This window comes from Lampris incognitus, chromosome 3 (genome assembly GCF_029633865.1).
Source record: "Lampris incognitus isolate fLamInc1 chromosome 3, fLamInc1.hap2, whole genome shotgun sequence".
Taxonomy (NCBI): Eukaryota; Metazoa; Chordata; class Actinopteri; order Lampriformes; family Lampridae; genus Lampris; species Lampris incognitus.
The window spans coordinates 21,694,296-21,711,071 of NC_079213.1; the positions used below are offsets into that span (position 1 = coordinate 21,694,296).

A 16,776-nucleotide genomic window follows, 5' to 3' on the forward strand; every position below is an offset into this window, starting at 1 on the left:
GACCAGGACACATACCCACATCCGCCTTTCCACCCACAGACACGGCCAATTGTGTATGTAGGGACGCCTGACCAAGCCAGAGGTAACACGGGGATTCGAACCAGCAATCCTCATGTTGGTAGGCAACAGAAGATGGAGAGATTTAGACAGACAGATGGGTGGATGGAGATGGAAAAATACACTTGACAGTGATAAAATAGAAATCAGCAGAAGGATATATGAAGGATCGATAATGGGAGGAGGGAGGGAAGGAAGGAAGGAAGGAAGGAAGGAAGGAAGGAAGGAAGGAAGGAAGGAAGGAAGGAAGGATGGATTACTAGAGTGACAGAAAGCAAGCTAGGCAGCGAGATAACTAGATTGATAGAGGGAAGGAAGGAAGGAAGGATGGATGGATGGATGGATGGATGGATGGATGGATGGATGGATGGATGGATGGATGGATGGGTGTGTGGAGGTATGACCAAGGTCTCACCATCGATCCGGCTGACGAGCTCTTCCAGGGCCTTGACTTTCCTCTGGATGCCCGGCTGGGCGAAGGTATAGTTGTCCTGTGGAGGAAAAAATAAACATGAGCTCAGGCTTCATCTGGAACAATGACCGTGTCCTGAAAAGAGCTGTTCCACTGAGGAACTGGCTGCAATTTTCCTGGCCGATTCTGATTTCCAATTTTTTTAAAAGTCAGACCGATTTTCCCCCCCTAATAACTATAATTGACAGCATACACAAACATTTTTGTAACTTTTTGGGGGGGGGTTTCCCCCTTTTTCTCCCCAACTGTATCCAGGCAGCTACTCCACTCTTCCGAGCTGTGCTGGTTGCTGCTCCACCTCCTCTGCTGATCTGGGGAGAGCTGCAGACTACCACATGCTTCCTCCCGTACATGTGGTGTCACCAGCCGCTTCTTTTCACCTGACAGTGAGGAGTTCCACAAGGGGTCATAACACATGGGAGGATCATGCCATTTCCCCCAGTTCCCCCTCCCCCTTGAACAGGTGCCCCGACTGACCAGAGGAGGCACTAGTGCAGCGACCAGGACCCATACCCGCTGCCGGCTTCCCACCCGGAGACACGGCCAATTGTGTCTGTAGGGATGCCCGACCAAGCCGGAGGTAACACGGGGATTTGAACCGGCAATGGAATAGACCACCACGCTACCTGGACGCCCCAGCCAAAAAGTTGTAACAGCAGTATACAGAGATCAGACCAGTCTCCAACCACATATAAATATGCCAGTTAATATTATGTAATGCAAGCCCAAGCTGCAGGAAGATAAAAATCGATTCATTCATGGAGACAAGTCAGCTGTAAAAATCAAGTACGACAACGGGACATTTTTGAAAATCCAACATCACAAACGTAAATCCACATGTGACATAACCAAAACACACCCAGCTTACCCCTCAATCAACGATCACTAAAGTTCACTTCATTTCGTAACCAGTGGTGCAGAGGGCAAAGGTCAAAGCCAAAGAACCCCGAAAAGTGTGACCAAATGAAGGAGTGCATCACAAAAGCAATAAAAGACAGATGAAATGCATTTCTTTTTTAATACAGTGATAAGTCGTCATATAGTCCCTGAAATTTCTCACCAAACTGACCTTTTGTTGACAAAAATAACTTTATATTTTGCAAATGTGAGGACGTGGGATCAAGGGAGATATTTGAAGCGTTTTTGACTTTTGACTATTCATATGCTGCAAGGTGCAACCGCCATTAAGCATTTACCCCGGCCCATGTCACACTTCACACAAAAGCCTCTCAAATAAAGGCAGCAAAACAGAACAGACAGAGAACACAGACCGAGCGGCTGACATAACCATTTCAAAACAACTTCAGTGATGGGGCCTCCATTAAAATGAGAAGAGTGGTGTGAACACGAGCCCGGCTGCAGCAACACAACAAACTGGCTCCAACAGGAAGTGGCACGGTGAGGTATCCTCAAGTGCTGATGATGGGCGGTCTGCGAAAGGCTAATGTCCCCGCTTTGGGAGTGACATAAAACCCTGCTCTCATTCAGGCAGTCTGGTACACAGTGTGTGAAAGGTGGAGATGGTTTTTGAGGACATCTTAATGGATTATTATGTTTTCATGTCAAAAACTACATCAATGCAACATGCAGGGGTAGATCACTGTCAACGGCATACGAGGAGGGTGTTTTTGTTTAAGATGCAGAGCTGCTGGGAGACCTGAAGGATACAGCAAACACACGCTCCCCTCTCTCACATACACACACACACACACACACACACACACACACACACACACACACACACACACACACACACACACACACAAACAGATTAGATTTCCTTTAGGGGTCATTTTAGAGCAGCTATAGAACAGCTGAGACGGCAGACTGTTCAACAGAGAGAGGTAAAGAAAGAAGAGAGAGGGATGGAGATGGAGGAAAAAGAGGAGAGAGAGAGAGATGGAAGGGGACAGAAAGAAAGTGAGAGAGAGAAGTCATTGAGCAACAAACAGCTCAGGTTGTCCTTCAGGCTCAGCAGAAAAGAGCAGTGTACATCTATGTGTGTGTGTGTGTGCGCACATGGTGTCATCCAGCAAGCGAGGAAGGCCGGCAGGACACAGCGCCACTCGCTTATCTCCCAAATCACCGTTCCTCGTCTCACTCCATCGCTCCCCGGCTCCTTCATCTTCCTCTCCTCTCTCAGTCCTTAGCGCTCGATTCTCTCTCTCCTCCCTTAATTCCATTTGCTGCAGGCGGGGTCTGATTTTTGTTCCGCAACATCTGCCTTGCAGCCTCATCAGACCCGTCTCTCGTTCTTCACCTTTAATTCCCCGTCGGATCACTCCACTATCCACTGGTGGCTTTCATCCCCTCTTACTTCCATCCGCGCTTCTGTCGTTTGTTTTTCCCGATCTTAAATCCGTTGTTCCTTTCCTCCCCGGTGTGTGAATGTCTGAACGTATGCCACTTGCTTAAGCAAGTGTGAGGGGTGGTCAAATGCCCAGGGGCACAACTCATTACATCTCCATTATTGAGGCTGCCCACTGTAATCAACTCTCTCTCATTTCACCTCTCCGCCTTGCTCACTGTCACTCCGTCTCTCTCCCTTCCCTTAATGTCTCTCGAGCTCATTATCTTTCCCCTTGTTTGTTTCTCTGCCTGTCTCTCTTGTCCAATGACGTCTGCTTCACGCCGTCTTCCTCCCTCTATCTCTCTATCACACACCCTCTTCTATATCTCTGTGTATTTATGAACTTGCTCTCTTTCTCTGCCTCTCATCCTCGCTTGTTATCGGTCCGTCTCCATTTCTGTGTCCCCTCTTTCATTCTCACAGCATGCACGTGCACGCATAACGCTGGAAATGGACAACCTGCAGTTCCTGTTTGCTGGTGTACTGAGTGCGTGTGTGTGTGTGTGTGTGTGTGTGTGTGTGTGTGTGTGTGTGTGTGTGTGTGTGTGTGTGTGTGTGTGTGTGTGTGTGTGTGTGTGTCGGCCCTGTGATGGCCTGGTGGCCTGTCCAGGGTGTCTCCCCGACTGCCGCCCAATGACTGCTGAAATCCCTGACACCCTGAGAACAGGATAAGCGGTTCAGATAATGGATGGATGGATATATTTGTGGTGTTCACACATATTGAGGAGGCACGTATGCTACACCTGATATACGCCACACACACGCTACACCTACCTGTACATGTAATCTCATATGCACACATACGTCCTATCAACACGGCACCTTGCAGTCTGACAGATAACCAGGTGTGTGTAGGTCTGTGTTGTAAGTGGAGAGCGTGTTACATTTGGTGTGCTGCAGGTAACACCTACACGTCTGATCTAGGCGTATGTATAGGTGGGTATTTTAAGTAGTGCACATGTTACATTTAGCATGCTGTAGCACATTAGCTCAGCGGTTATTCAGTTGCTTTGTTTTTTTTGGGGGGGGATTTCCCCCTTTTTGTCCCCAATTGTTTCTGGCTAATCACCCCACTCTTCTGAGCCATCCCAGTCGCTGTTCCACACCCTCTGGGGAGGGCTGCAGACTACCACATGCCTCCTCTGATACATTTGGAGTCGCCAGCCGCTTCTTTTCACCTGACAGTGAGGAGTTTCGCCAGGAGGATGTATTGCGTAGGAGGATCACGCTATTTCTCCCCAGTTCCCCATCCTCCCTGAACACGTGCCCCGACCAACCAGAGGAGGTGCTAGTGCAGCGACCAGGACACATACCCACATCAGGCTTCCCACCCACAGACAGTCACTTGTTTCCGTAGGACACCTGACCAAGCCGGAGGGAGGTACAACAGGGATTCGAACCAGCGATCCTCGTGTTGGTATGTAATGGAATAGACCACTACGCTACGCGGATAGCCCTACTATATATGTAGTTTACATATTTTGTCATATATCTGAGTGTAAAACCTTATTGACCCCCCTGGGGAAATTCACTAACAATTGGAATGAATAATTTATTTTTTTTTTGGAATATTTTATTTGCGTGTCTTGTCATTTACATGACCCATCCCTCATGGAATTATTCAGACACATTAACTAACAACAAACCAAACATTTCGGCATGTTAACCCACCATCTTCTAACAGCACAATACATAAATATCATCCAAACATAAACACAAACATCATCCAAACATAAACATAAACTTCATCCGAACATAAACCTCCCACAAATAGCCTACAGTGGGAAAACAACAAATATACAAACGCATAAGACAAAAGACCAAATCTACATCTGCATCTAGTATTAGTGCCTTACACTATATATACTATGATCCAGTGCATAAACCAATAGTCTGTAATCCATATAAAACAGAATCTGAGGAATTTATCTCGTAATTTTTCTTCTCCTATCCAATACTAAGCAAAAACAAAGTAATCAATTTTTGCTGTTGCCAGATTTCTTCTGCCACGTTTGCTTTTTGGAGATGATTTTCCTCAAGTCCACACTCTTCTAGTATATCCAATATTTCAGATGCTCATTCACTGCTGACAGACAAATCCCGATGAAACATTTCACTAGCAACTCTGTTGGTTGGTAAGCCCGGCAGCCTGTTCCACAGATTCATCATGCTGGCCTTCCATCTTACTTCACAAGAGTCCCACCGCATATCTCCATTAACTGACAAAACAGGCGAATATTTATGAAGTCTCAAAAAGAGTAGAAATCCCGATTAGGGACATGTTCGTTTTTCAGAAACCTTTTGTAACCCCATACACTGATCAGCCAAAACTTTAAAACCACTGACAGGTAGGTAGGTGAATAACACCGATTATCTCGTTACAATGACGCCTGTCAAGGGGTGGGATATATTAGGCAGCAAGTGAACAGTCAGTTCTTGGAGCTGATGTGTTGGAAACAGGAAAAATGGGCACGCATAAGGATCTGAACAACTTTGACAAGGACCAAATTGTGATGGCTAGACGACTGGGTCAGAGAATCTCCAAAATGGCAGGTCTTGCGGGGTGTTCCCGGTATGCAGTGGTCAGTACCTACCAAAAGTGGTCCAAGGAAGGACAACCAGTGAACCAGCGACAGAGTCAGGGGCACCCAAGGCTCACTGATGCGGAGGCTAACCCATCTGGTCCGATCCCACAGAAGAGCTACTGTAGCTCAAATTGCTGAAAAAGTTAATGCTGGCTATGAGAGACAGGTGTCAGAACACACAGTGCATCACAGCTTTCTGTGTATGGGAGTGCATAGCACCAGAATGGTCAGTGCCCATGATGACCCCTGTCCACCCCCAAAAGTGCCTACAATGGGCACGTGAATGTCAGAACTGGACCATGGAGCAATGGAAGAAGGTGGCCTGGTCTGATAAATCACATTTTCTTTTAATGATAGAGACAGCCAGGCGCATGTTCGTTGTTTACCTGGGGAAGAGATGGCACCAGGATGCACTATGGGAAGAAGGGAAGCTGGCGGAGGCAGTGTGGTGCTCTGTCCAATGTTCTGCTGGGAAATCTTGGGTCCTGGTATTCATGTGGATGTTACTTTGGGATGTACCACCTACCTAAACACTGTTACAGACCAGGTACACCCCTTCATGGCAACGGTATTCCCTGATGGAAGTGGCCTCTTTCAGCAGGATCATGTGCCCTGCCCCACATTGTTCAAGAATGGTTTGAGGAACATGACAAAGAGTTCAAGGTGCTGTCTTGGCCTCCAAATTCCCCAGATCTCAATCCAATCGAGCATCTGTGGAATGTGCTGGAAAAACAAGTCTGATCCATGTAGGCCCCACCTCGCAACTTACAAGACTTAAAGGATCTGCTGCTAACATCTTGGTGCCAGACACCAGAAGACACCTTCAGGGTTATTGTGGCATCCATGCCCTGACGGATCAGAGCTGTTTTGGTGGCACAAGGAGACCTACACAATATCAGCCAGGTGGTTCTAATGTTTTGGCTGGTCGGTGTATTTCTGACATATAATCTAAAACAGGACAGCCTCTGTACCAGTTTTATGGTCATAATGTACCCTGTATGAATAGAATAGGTACTCAGCAGCTAACTAATAACTACAGTATAAATTCTTTCTAAGTTCCTCCCAAACGTCCAGATTATTGCCCAGTCGGTCATACATACACCGTAATATTAGAATAGGTACCCAGTAGGTAAAAAAAATAACTTAAGTGTGACCCCATAGTTGTTAAAGCTTATATTCCAGGACATCATGATCTACTAAATCAAACGCCTTTTGAAAAATCAATAAAACAAGAAAATGAGGGGTTATTGTACTTTAATTAATCTGTTTCCAACCAGATACTTTATAAATATGACCTACACAGGCTCTTCCCTTTCAAAAACCATTTTACTCCTCTTTTAGTAGACTGTTTTGCTCTAAAACTGTACTAATCTATTATTTAAGATGGAGGAATACAATTTATATACAGAGCTCAGCAGAATAATGCCCTGATAATTTAATGGCACCTTCGGGTCATCTTTTGCGGATTTCGGGATAGCAGTTATAATTGATCTAAACCAAATTGAGGGCACAATACCATGATCAAAACAGGTTTTCAGCAAACAATGAAATTAATCACACATTTTTGGAGATTTCAACACTTCATAGGCAAGTCATCTATACCAAAAGCTTTCTTAAACTTAGCAGTGTTACGGTTTGTAGAACGAACCCAATAGCGACAACAAGTAAAGCACCAACCTGGCAGGACTCGTAGAGGAGAGCCGGCCGGGCCTGGACAGAAGGGGGAGGCGCTTCAGGCGGAACTTGAGAATAGCTTCTTAAAAATGGGAAAACGTAAACTGCCCCCTTAATCCGAAAAGGAAAAAACGTAAACTGCTCCCTTAAAGTCCGAAAGGGAAAAAACGTAAACTGCTCCTTTAAAGTCCGAAAGGGAAAAAACGTAAACTGCTCCTTTAAAGTCCGAAAGGGAAAAAAACACAAACTGCTCCTTTAAAGTCCGAAAGGGGAAAAAACACAAACTGCTCCTTTAAAGTCCGAAAGGGAAAAAACACAAACTGCTCCTTTAAGGTAGAAGTCCAACCGAGTAATAAGATCCACAGTGAGAGAGGAGAAATTAGAATATCAAAAACTTGATCTCAACTAGAAAATCACGATGGGAAAATCCAATGGGGAAAACACAAAGAGAGTTCTTCTCCGAACAAGCTCTCAAGGAGAACTGACACAAGGGAATAATCAAACAAGCAAAAACACGGAGAATACTACAATCTGTACTCCACCGGGAGACACAGAAATGTCACAAAACTCGAGACGAAGAATTTACTCACGGGACTGTTCAGGACGAACTCGCGACGAGTTCTGGAAAGCAAACAAACTTATACTAGAGTGGTTAACGAGTAGGTAGGCTGCAGGTGTTTCAGACGCGCCCTTCCCCCGCTCTCATTGCTGGTTGCCAGGTTGGTCAACAGACCGAGCCCTAACAGTACCCCCCCCTCTACGGGAGCCACCAGGCGACCTGCCAGGCTTGTCAGGGTGACGGCGATAGAACTCAGCGAGCAGACCAGGGTCCATGATGAGCTGGCGGGATACCCAGCTTCGTTCCTCCACCCCATAGCCCTCCCAGTCAACCAAATACTGGAACCCCCGTCCCCTGCGTCGGACGTCCATCAGCCGACGGACCTTCCACTGTGGATGCCCATCCACAATCTCAGGGGGAGGCGGAGCTGGGGCCGGAGGCATAAGGGGGCTCTCGGAGACAGGCTTTACTCGGGACACATGAAAAACCGGATGGATCTTCATGGAGGCCGGGAGCTTAAGACGCACAACTGCAGGACTGGGTACTTCCTGGATCTCGAAGGGTCCAACGAACTGGGGATTCAGCTTCTTGGCAGAGGACTGAAGGGGGAGATCCTTGGTGGACAGCCAGACTCTCTGTCCGGGTTGGTAAGCTGGTGCTGTGGATCGGCGACGGTTAGCTCCTCGTCTGGCACGTTCCGTAGCACGGAGCAGCGCAGCCCTGGTGATCTCCCAGACACGACGACAGCGGTCCAGATGAGTCTGCACGGAGGGAACCTCCACTTCGGACTCCTGTGCAGAGAAGACGGGCGGCTGGTAACCCAGGGATGCCTCAAAGGGCGAGAGGCCGGTGGCGGAGCTGACCAGGGAGTTGACCGCATACTCGACCCAGGGGAGAAACTGACTCCAGGAGGTTGGCTTCTTGGCAGCGACGCAACGGAGAGCAGATTCCACACTCTGGTTCATCCTCTCAGTCTGTCCGTTAGTCTGCGGATGATATCCCGACGAAAGGCTGACCGAGGCGCCCAACCCCTTGCAGAAAGCACGCCACACACGGGAAACAAACTGGGGCCCTCTGTCTGACACAATGTCCTTGGGAAGTCCATGCAAACGGAAGACGTGGCTCATCAGGAGGTCAGCGGTTTCTGAAGCAGAAGGAAGCATAGGCAAAGCCACCAGGTGAACACCCTTGCTGAAGCGATCCACCACCGTCAGGATCACTGTGTTGCCCTGAGACGGAGGAAGTCCAGAGACAAAATCCAACGCCACATGGGACCAGGGCCGACTGGGAATAGGAAGGGGCTGCAGCAGACCAGCCGGTGCCTGGTGAGAGGCCTTGCTGCGGGCACAGATGGTGCAGGCCATGACGAACTCCTTGACGTCCCTCCTCATAGTGGGCCACCAGAACCGTTGAGCTATGAAAGTGAAAGTGCGGTGGACTCCAGGGTGGCAAGCGAGCTGACTGGTGTGGCCCCATTTGAGGACCCGAGACCTCACTGAGTCCGGAACAAACAGTCGGCGAGGCGGCACGTTGCTCGGGGCTGGACTGGAGCGCAAGGCGCGCTTGACCACCGTTTCAAGGCCCCAGGTCACCACGCCAACGACCTTGGTCTCAGGGAGGACGGGACTTGGCTCCACCGTTACAGGTTCCTTAAGGTGTTGACGAGACAGAGCATCTGCCTTGGTGTTGCGGGAGCCAGGACGATAAGTCAGTGTGAAGTCGAACCGACTGAGGAAACTGGCCCACCGTGCCTGCCGACCATTGAGACGTTTGGTTGCCCGGATGAACGTCAGGTTCTTATGATCAGTCCAGATGGTAAATGGATGCTCTGCCCCCTCCAGCCAATGGCGCCATTCCTCAAGTGCAGCCACTACAGCGAGAAGCTCCCGATTACCAACATCGTAGTTCTCCTCGGCGGGAAGGAACCGGCGGGAGAAGAACGCGCAAGGATGAACCTTCTGGTCGGTCTCTGATCGTTGGGAGAGCACAGCCCCCAATCCGGTGTCCGAAGCGTCCACCTCAACTATGAACTGCCTCTTGGGATCGGGATGGAGTAGGACGGGGGCACTGGTGAACCTCTCCTTGAGCGACAGAAATGCAGAGCGAGCAGCTGGGGACCAGACGAACGGCTGAGAGGGGGAGGTTAGACGGGTGAGGGGTTCTGCTACAGAGCTGTAGTTTCGGACGAACCTCCTGTAAAAGTTCGCGAACCCGAGGAAGCTCTGCAGTTCCTTACGTGACTTAGGATCCGGCCATTCCACCACCGCTTTGATCTTGCGAGGATCAGCTCGAGTCTTGCCTCCCTCCACGATAAAACCTAAGTAGTCCACTGACTCAGAATGGAACAGGCATTTCTCAGCCTTGACGAACAGCCGGTTACGAAGGAGGCGTTCGAGAACCTGCCGCACGTGCTGGACATGCTCCTCGAGGGACCTGGAGAATATGAGGATGTCATCAAGGTAGACGACAACGAATTGGTCGAGCATGTCGCGAAGGATGTCATTCATGAGTGCCTGGAACACCGCCGGGGCGTTGGTGAGGCCGAACGGCATTACCAGGTACTCATAATGACCACGGGGAGTCTTAAAGGCTGTCTTCCACTCGTCCCCTTTCCGGATCCGAACGAGATGGTAGGCGTTCCGGAGATCCAGCTTAGTGAAGACAGTCGCCTGGGTCAGGGGTTCGAGGGTGGAGCTCATCAGAGGCAGGGGGTATTTATTCTTGATGGTGATGTCGTTGAGTTGGCGATAATCAATGCAGGGTCGGAGACCACCATCCTTCTTCTTAACGAAAAAGAAACCAGCTGCCACCTGGGAGGATGAGGGTCGGATGAGCCCTGCCGCCAACGATTCTGAAATGTAATCGTCCATAGCAGCCTTCTCGGGAATGGAAAGGCTGTAAAGACGACTGCTAGGGAGAGAGGCCCCAGGACGGAGGTTGATAGCACAATCATATGGCCGATGCGGAGGGAGAGACTGAGCCCGCGTCTTGCTGAAGACCTCCCCGAGATCATGATACTCGGGAGGAACAGAGGAAAGATCGGGAGGAGGGGCAATCGGAACAGTCTGGACTGCTGGACCAGGTGCGGCCTGAAGACACCGGGCGTGACAGGAGGAGCTCCACTCCAAAATGTTACCAGACGACCAAGCAATGTGTGGCTCATGCTGAGCCAACCAGGGACGCCCCGAGATCACAGGAACTAAGGGAGACTGGATGACGAAGAACTGAAGGCTCTCCACATGGTTTCCAGCAATAGTGAGAGACACGGGACAGGACTGTCGGGTAACACTGGCCAGGCGGCGCTCATCCAGAGCAAAGGCCTCTATTGGCCTCTCCAATTCCTCACATGGAATGTTAGCTTGAGCAGCAAACGTAGAGTCCAAGAAACACCCATCAGCTCCCGAATCGATGAGTGCGCCTACAGTGAGCCGCTGGTCTGCCCAAGCCAGGGTAACGCTCACAAGATGGTTAGCCGGAGCAGGATGGCGGGAACAGGAAAGACGGCTCACTAGGATCTCCCGGGGTCCCAGTGAGCCTAATCTTTTGGCCGCGTAGGACACTCGCTGATCCGGTGTCCCTTAAGACCGCAGTAAAGACAGAGACCTGCCTTGAACCGGGCCTCACGTTCAGCGGGAGTCAGTCGTGTACGCCCAAGCTGCATAGGTTCCTCCTCTGTCACTGTCAGGGAGGAGGAGAGGCTTGCCACAGGGGAAGTGGAGTGCGACGAAGAAGAGCCCCCTTCGGAAGCTCTGGATGGCTGAGAGGTAGAAACGGTTCCCCGTAGACCTCGCTCGCGCCTTCTCTCGCGGAGACGTCCATCGATGCGGATGGCAAGGCTGATAAGGTCGTCGAGAGAGGTAGGATCCTCCCGGGTGGCTAGCTGATCCTTGACGGCATCGCTGAGGCCCCTACGGAAGGTTACCCGAAGTGACTGGTCGTTCCAGCCACTCTCAGCCGCAGCCAGCCTGAACTCGACTGAGTAGTCAGTGACACTGCCACTGCCCTGCTGGATCCTGCTCAATCGGACACCCGGATCCTGCCCGTACACTGGATGATGGAATACCTTCCGAAGCTCAGCCACAAAGTCATCGTAGGAAGAGCAGAAACTGGCCCCCATGGACCAGGAAGCAGTGGCCCACTGAGCAGCGCGGCCAGTCAGCAGGTTAGTCACGTAAGCAACTCTTGCAGCATCTGTGGTGAACCCCCTGGAATGGTGGGCGAAGACAAGCTCACACTGCATGATGAACGTGGCACAGGTCTCAAAGTTGCCATCAAAAGGCTTGGGATTGGAGATACTGGGCTCCCGGAAATCCGAAACATAAACGGTAGGATTGTCTAAGGCAACGGCTGCGGGCACTGCTGGAGGAGGGGCGGCCGGAACTGGTGGGACAGCTGGCTGGATGGTGATAGCCGCTGTGAGAGTTTGCAACTGCTTAAGAACCTCCTCTTGTTGGCTCGCGAGCGCCGCTTGCTGGGCCGAAAGAGAATCCACCGAAGCCTGGAGGGGTTGCACCTGAGCCCGGAGGCCCTGCATGGCAACAGCGGCCTCTTGTAGTTGCTGGCCGTGGGAGGCTGTAAGCTGAATCTGCTTATAGAGAGCAGCCTGGACAGGATTGGCGTCTAGGTTGTCTGGGTTCATAGTGAGGGCGAGTTCGTACTGTTACGGTTTGTAGAACGAACCCAATAGCGACAACACAAGACAAAGTAAAGCACCAACCTGGCAGGACTCGTAGAGGAGAGCCGGCCGGGCCTGGACAGAAGGGGGAGGCGCTTCAGGCGGAACTTGAGAATAGCTTCTTAAAAATGGGAAAACGTAAACTGCCCCCTTAATCCGAAAAGGAAAAAACGTAAACTGCTCCCTTAAAGTCCGAAAGGGAAAAAACGTAAACTGCTCCTTTAAAGTCCGAAAGGGAAAAAACGTAAACTGCTCCTTTAAAGTCCGAAAGGGAAAAAAACACAAACTGCTCCTTTAAAGTCCGAAAGGGGAAAAAACACAAACTGCTCCTTTAAAGTCCGAAAGGGAAAAAACACAAACTGCTCCTTTAAGGTAGAAGTCCAACCGAGTAATAAGATCCACAGTGAGAGAGGAGAAATTAGAATATCAAAAACTTGATCTCAACTAGAAAATCACGATGGGAAAATCCAATGGGGAAAACACAAAGAGAGTTCTTCTCCGAACAAGCTCTCAAGGAGAACTGACACAAGGGAATAATCAAACAAGCAAAAACACGGAGAATACTACAATCTGTACTCCACCGGGAGACACAGAAATGTCACAAAACTCGAGACGAAGAATTTACTCACGGGACTGTTCAGGACGAACTCGCGACGAGTTCTGGAAAGCAAACAAACTTATACTAGAGTGGTTAACGAGTAGGTAGGCTGCAGGTGTTTCAGACACGCCCTTCCCCCGCTCTCATTGCTGGTTGCCAGGTTGGTCAACAGACCGAGCCCTAACAAGCAGTCTCAATTGCTTTTTAGACTTCTTCTTTACCTAGGTCTCTATTTAAAAGATCATCACTATGAGGGTGGTGCTTTACATAGTCCCTCTTCATAGAAGATCTATATTCATAAAATTTGCCAAAGTTTTCAAACTGTTTGGGCATCCGGGTAGCATAGCAGTCTATTCTATTGCCTACCAACATGGGGATCGCCGGTTTGAACCCCCGTGTTACCGCCGGCTTGGTCGGGCTTCCCTACATACATAATTGGCCTTGTCTGTGGGTGGGAAGCCAGATGTGGGTGTGTATCCTGCTCGCTGCACTAGCACCTCCTCTGGTCGGTCGGAGTGCCTGTTCAGGGGGGAGGGGCAACTGGGGGAGACTAGCATGATCCTCCCACATGCTATGTCCCCCTGGTGAAACTCTTCGCTGTCAGGTGAAAAGAAGCGGATGGCGACTCCACATGTATCGCAGGAAGCATGTGGTAGTCTGCAGCCCTCCCCAGATCGGCAGAGCGGGGTGGAGCAGCAACCAGAATGGCTCGGAAGAGTGGGGTAATTGGCCGGGTGCAATTGGGGAGGAAAAGGGCCCCCCCCCCCACAAAAAAAGTTTTCATGTTGTCTTGAGAAGAGACCAGAGAAATTTCCTTCTTATCCATTTAATACCATAACCAAGTCTGATGACATTTCTCCTCCACACCAAACCTGCATAGGAATCTTTTCTAAGCATTTTCGACCCAGATTATTTATCTCACTCCAAGAAAATGTGTGGATTCTTTGCTTGTATTTGCTCTACATGTATTACTTGTCCTCTCATATCCTCATTTGTAGGGCAAAAGTTTTTGTTAATCAAAAGTATATTGTTTATGCTCGTAAATTATCTTACGCTGCTTTCTTAAAATAATGTATTGGAAAATGGCATGGTCGTGGCTGGAACCAGCGATATTTTGTTTCAAAGGCAGCCGGTTAACCCGCTGAGCTAGCATGCTTCGATGAAATAAATGTAACAAGCGCACCACACGTATCCATACACATGCCTGGATGAGGCACGTAGGCCTTTGCTGCAGCACACCAAATATAACATGCACTCCACCTACAACGCATACTTATAAACACGCCTAGTTATCTATCAATCTTTAAGATGCAGTATTGATTTTTTTCCCCAGATTTTCTCCCCAATTATACTTGGCCAATTACCCCACTTTCCGAGCTGACCTGGTCGCTGCTCCACCCCCTCTGCTGATCCAGGGAGGGCTGCAGACTACCAAATGCCTCCTCCGATACATGAGCAGTCGCCAGCCGCTTCTTTTCACCTGACAGTGAGGAGTTTCACCAGGGGGGCGTAGTGCATGGGAGGATCACACTATCCCCCCCAGTTCCCCCTCCTCCCCCGAACAGGCACCCCGACCGACCGACTAGAGGAGGCATTAGTGCGGCGACCAGGACACATACCCACATCCGGCTTCCAAACCACAGATACGGCCAATTGTGTCTGTAGGGATACCCGACCAAGCCGGAGGTAACACGGGGATTCAAACCGGCAATCCCTGTGTTGGTAGGCAACAGAATCGACTGCTACACTACCCGGATGCCCATTTTTACTGATCTAAAGCATCTGAGTAATCTGACAAACGCCTTATAAATGAAATGTATTATTATTATCATTATCATTATTATAACCATTTTAGCAAGTGTGCGCTGCTAGAATACAAAATGCTATGCTGAAGGTAAGCAGCATGGTGTGCAGTCAGTTGTGGAGCTTGAGTTGATGGAATAACTGTGTTTAGTGTTTTTGGTCGCCAAGCTTCCAGTACCGTAAGGACACATAAAACATTTTCACTGTGTGAATTTCTGGGACTGGTGCCTAACATGTCTCCAAAGAGTTTGTGTTTTTTTTTGTTTTTTTTTATGACTGATGAGTGATCCTCTCCTTACATTTCCACTGCCTGTGACGTTCCCCTCAAATGTTTCGTTGTGCAAAAGTATTTCTGCGTCTGCCCATCAGGACAAAACTGTGACGTGAAGGAAAATGACAACGCTCAGTAAAAATAACAAAAGAAAGGGATGCTTTCTAAAGACCTTTCTTTCTCTCCATCTCTCTGTCTGACACTGGTTTGTAGCTATGCCACTCCATTTTATCTCCCCCCCCCCCCCCGAGTCTCTGGCATCAATCCAGTGACACTCGCCCTGTCCTCACGTGCCCTTCTCTCCGGTACTTCTTTCCTCCTTTCATCCTTTCCCTTGTCTTCTGTTGCTTTCTCTCTTGCCATCTTTGCATGTCCATATTTCCCTTCTCCCCGCTGCATCCTTCACTCCTTCGCTCTAACCCTGCTGTCTTTGGCTCACGTTCTCTCTCCCTTCTAGTCCATGGGCCAGAGCCCAAAATTTCCTATTTCGGTACACTCAAGGTGGCAAAACTTACTTATAATTTTTGAAAGGATCCATGTCTGTAGATGATATTTTGGTATGATAACCATTCCTGAGTGGCAGCTGTATCACAGTTATCAGCTCATGAAGTTAACCACCCCCTAAAGTAAATTGCATTTTAGACGCTGGTGCATATCCTGGTTTAGCCTCATGGTCAGGACATTTTTCAATGTTCTATAATATTGTCTTTGGTATCATTTTAAAGGGGACCTTCTTAGCTTTCATTCAAGCCCTGTTGTGGATATTTCTCACAAATATAGAGGTCACTTGAGCTCTTCAACCCGTCAATAACACACATCTTTCTGCAATGTTCGCCTAAACTATATACTTTCTTTTAGCCCTGTGGCATCTAGGAATATCAGGGACACAAAACACAAAAAGTGGAATACTCACAGGACTGTAAAGATTCAGGAAATGTATAATATACCCATACTATTTCATTGTGTGAGGTGATTGTGAACCTTAAATTAGAAGGGCATTATTACTAAGAAACTAACTAGACCAAAGCCAGTTAGTCCATGGGTCAGACCAGATATCGATATCACCCAAGGTGACACAACTTCACTGGTGCCATTTTATTTGGTATACTAACAGAAGTAAAATAATACATGATAACCTTTCCAAATGAGCAGCTATTTCATTTTTCTTTCAGGAAACCTGTTTCTGTGCCTCTCACGATTGTGTATTTGCCCAGATTTTTACAAATATAGCATTTCAACACCCCTGGTACTGATTAGCCTAGCTTAAACTCTGGGACAGTTCTTAGTTGGCCAACAACCAAGGATAACCAGTACTGTGTACTTCCATTCATTGTGCTAAGCTAGGCTAACGTGCAGCCAGATAGCTTTCTACTAGACACATATAGAGGAAACTGGTATCTATCTTCTTGTCTCACTCTGGAGAAGATTGTAAGCTAATTTCCCATAATGTTAGCATGTTATTTTAATGTATATGTTAATATGATTAGTTAAAGTGGCTACGAGGAACTTTCATCTTGTGTTGATTTTAGCGGCCTCATGTGGACAAAATACAGCTGTTGCATAGCAACTAGGTAATGTATCTATTTGTGGCTATGTAAGATAAATAATGGTAATATGACGCTGGTGAAGCAAAGTAAACTTTGTTTTAGTAGTGTTCATACACCTAAGTTACATGTATTTGTTTGTATGTGGCAGGTGAAAACTGACTGAATATGGCCACTGGTGAACAAGC

The 16,776-nt window shown here is 48.6% G+C and overlaps 1 protein-coding gene across 1 annotated transcript in view; it reads right to left on the reverse strand.

Moving 5' to 3' along the window:
* The window catches only part of tbc1d22a (TBC1 domain family, member 22a), a 238,848-nt gene that overhangs the window by 83,519 nt on the left and 138,553 nt on the right, over positions 1–16,776 (reverse strand). Inside the window, exon 12 of the mRNA XM_056277478.1 lies at positions 473–548. Coding sequence (XP_056133453.1) covers positions 473–548 — 76 coding nt within the window. The remainder of the gene's footprint in view (positions 1–472; positions 549–16,776) is intronic.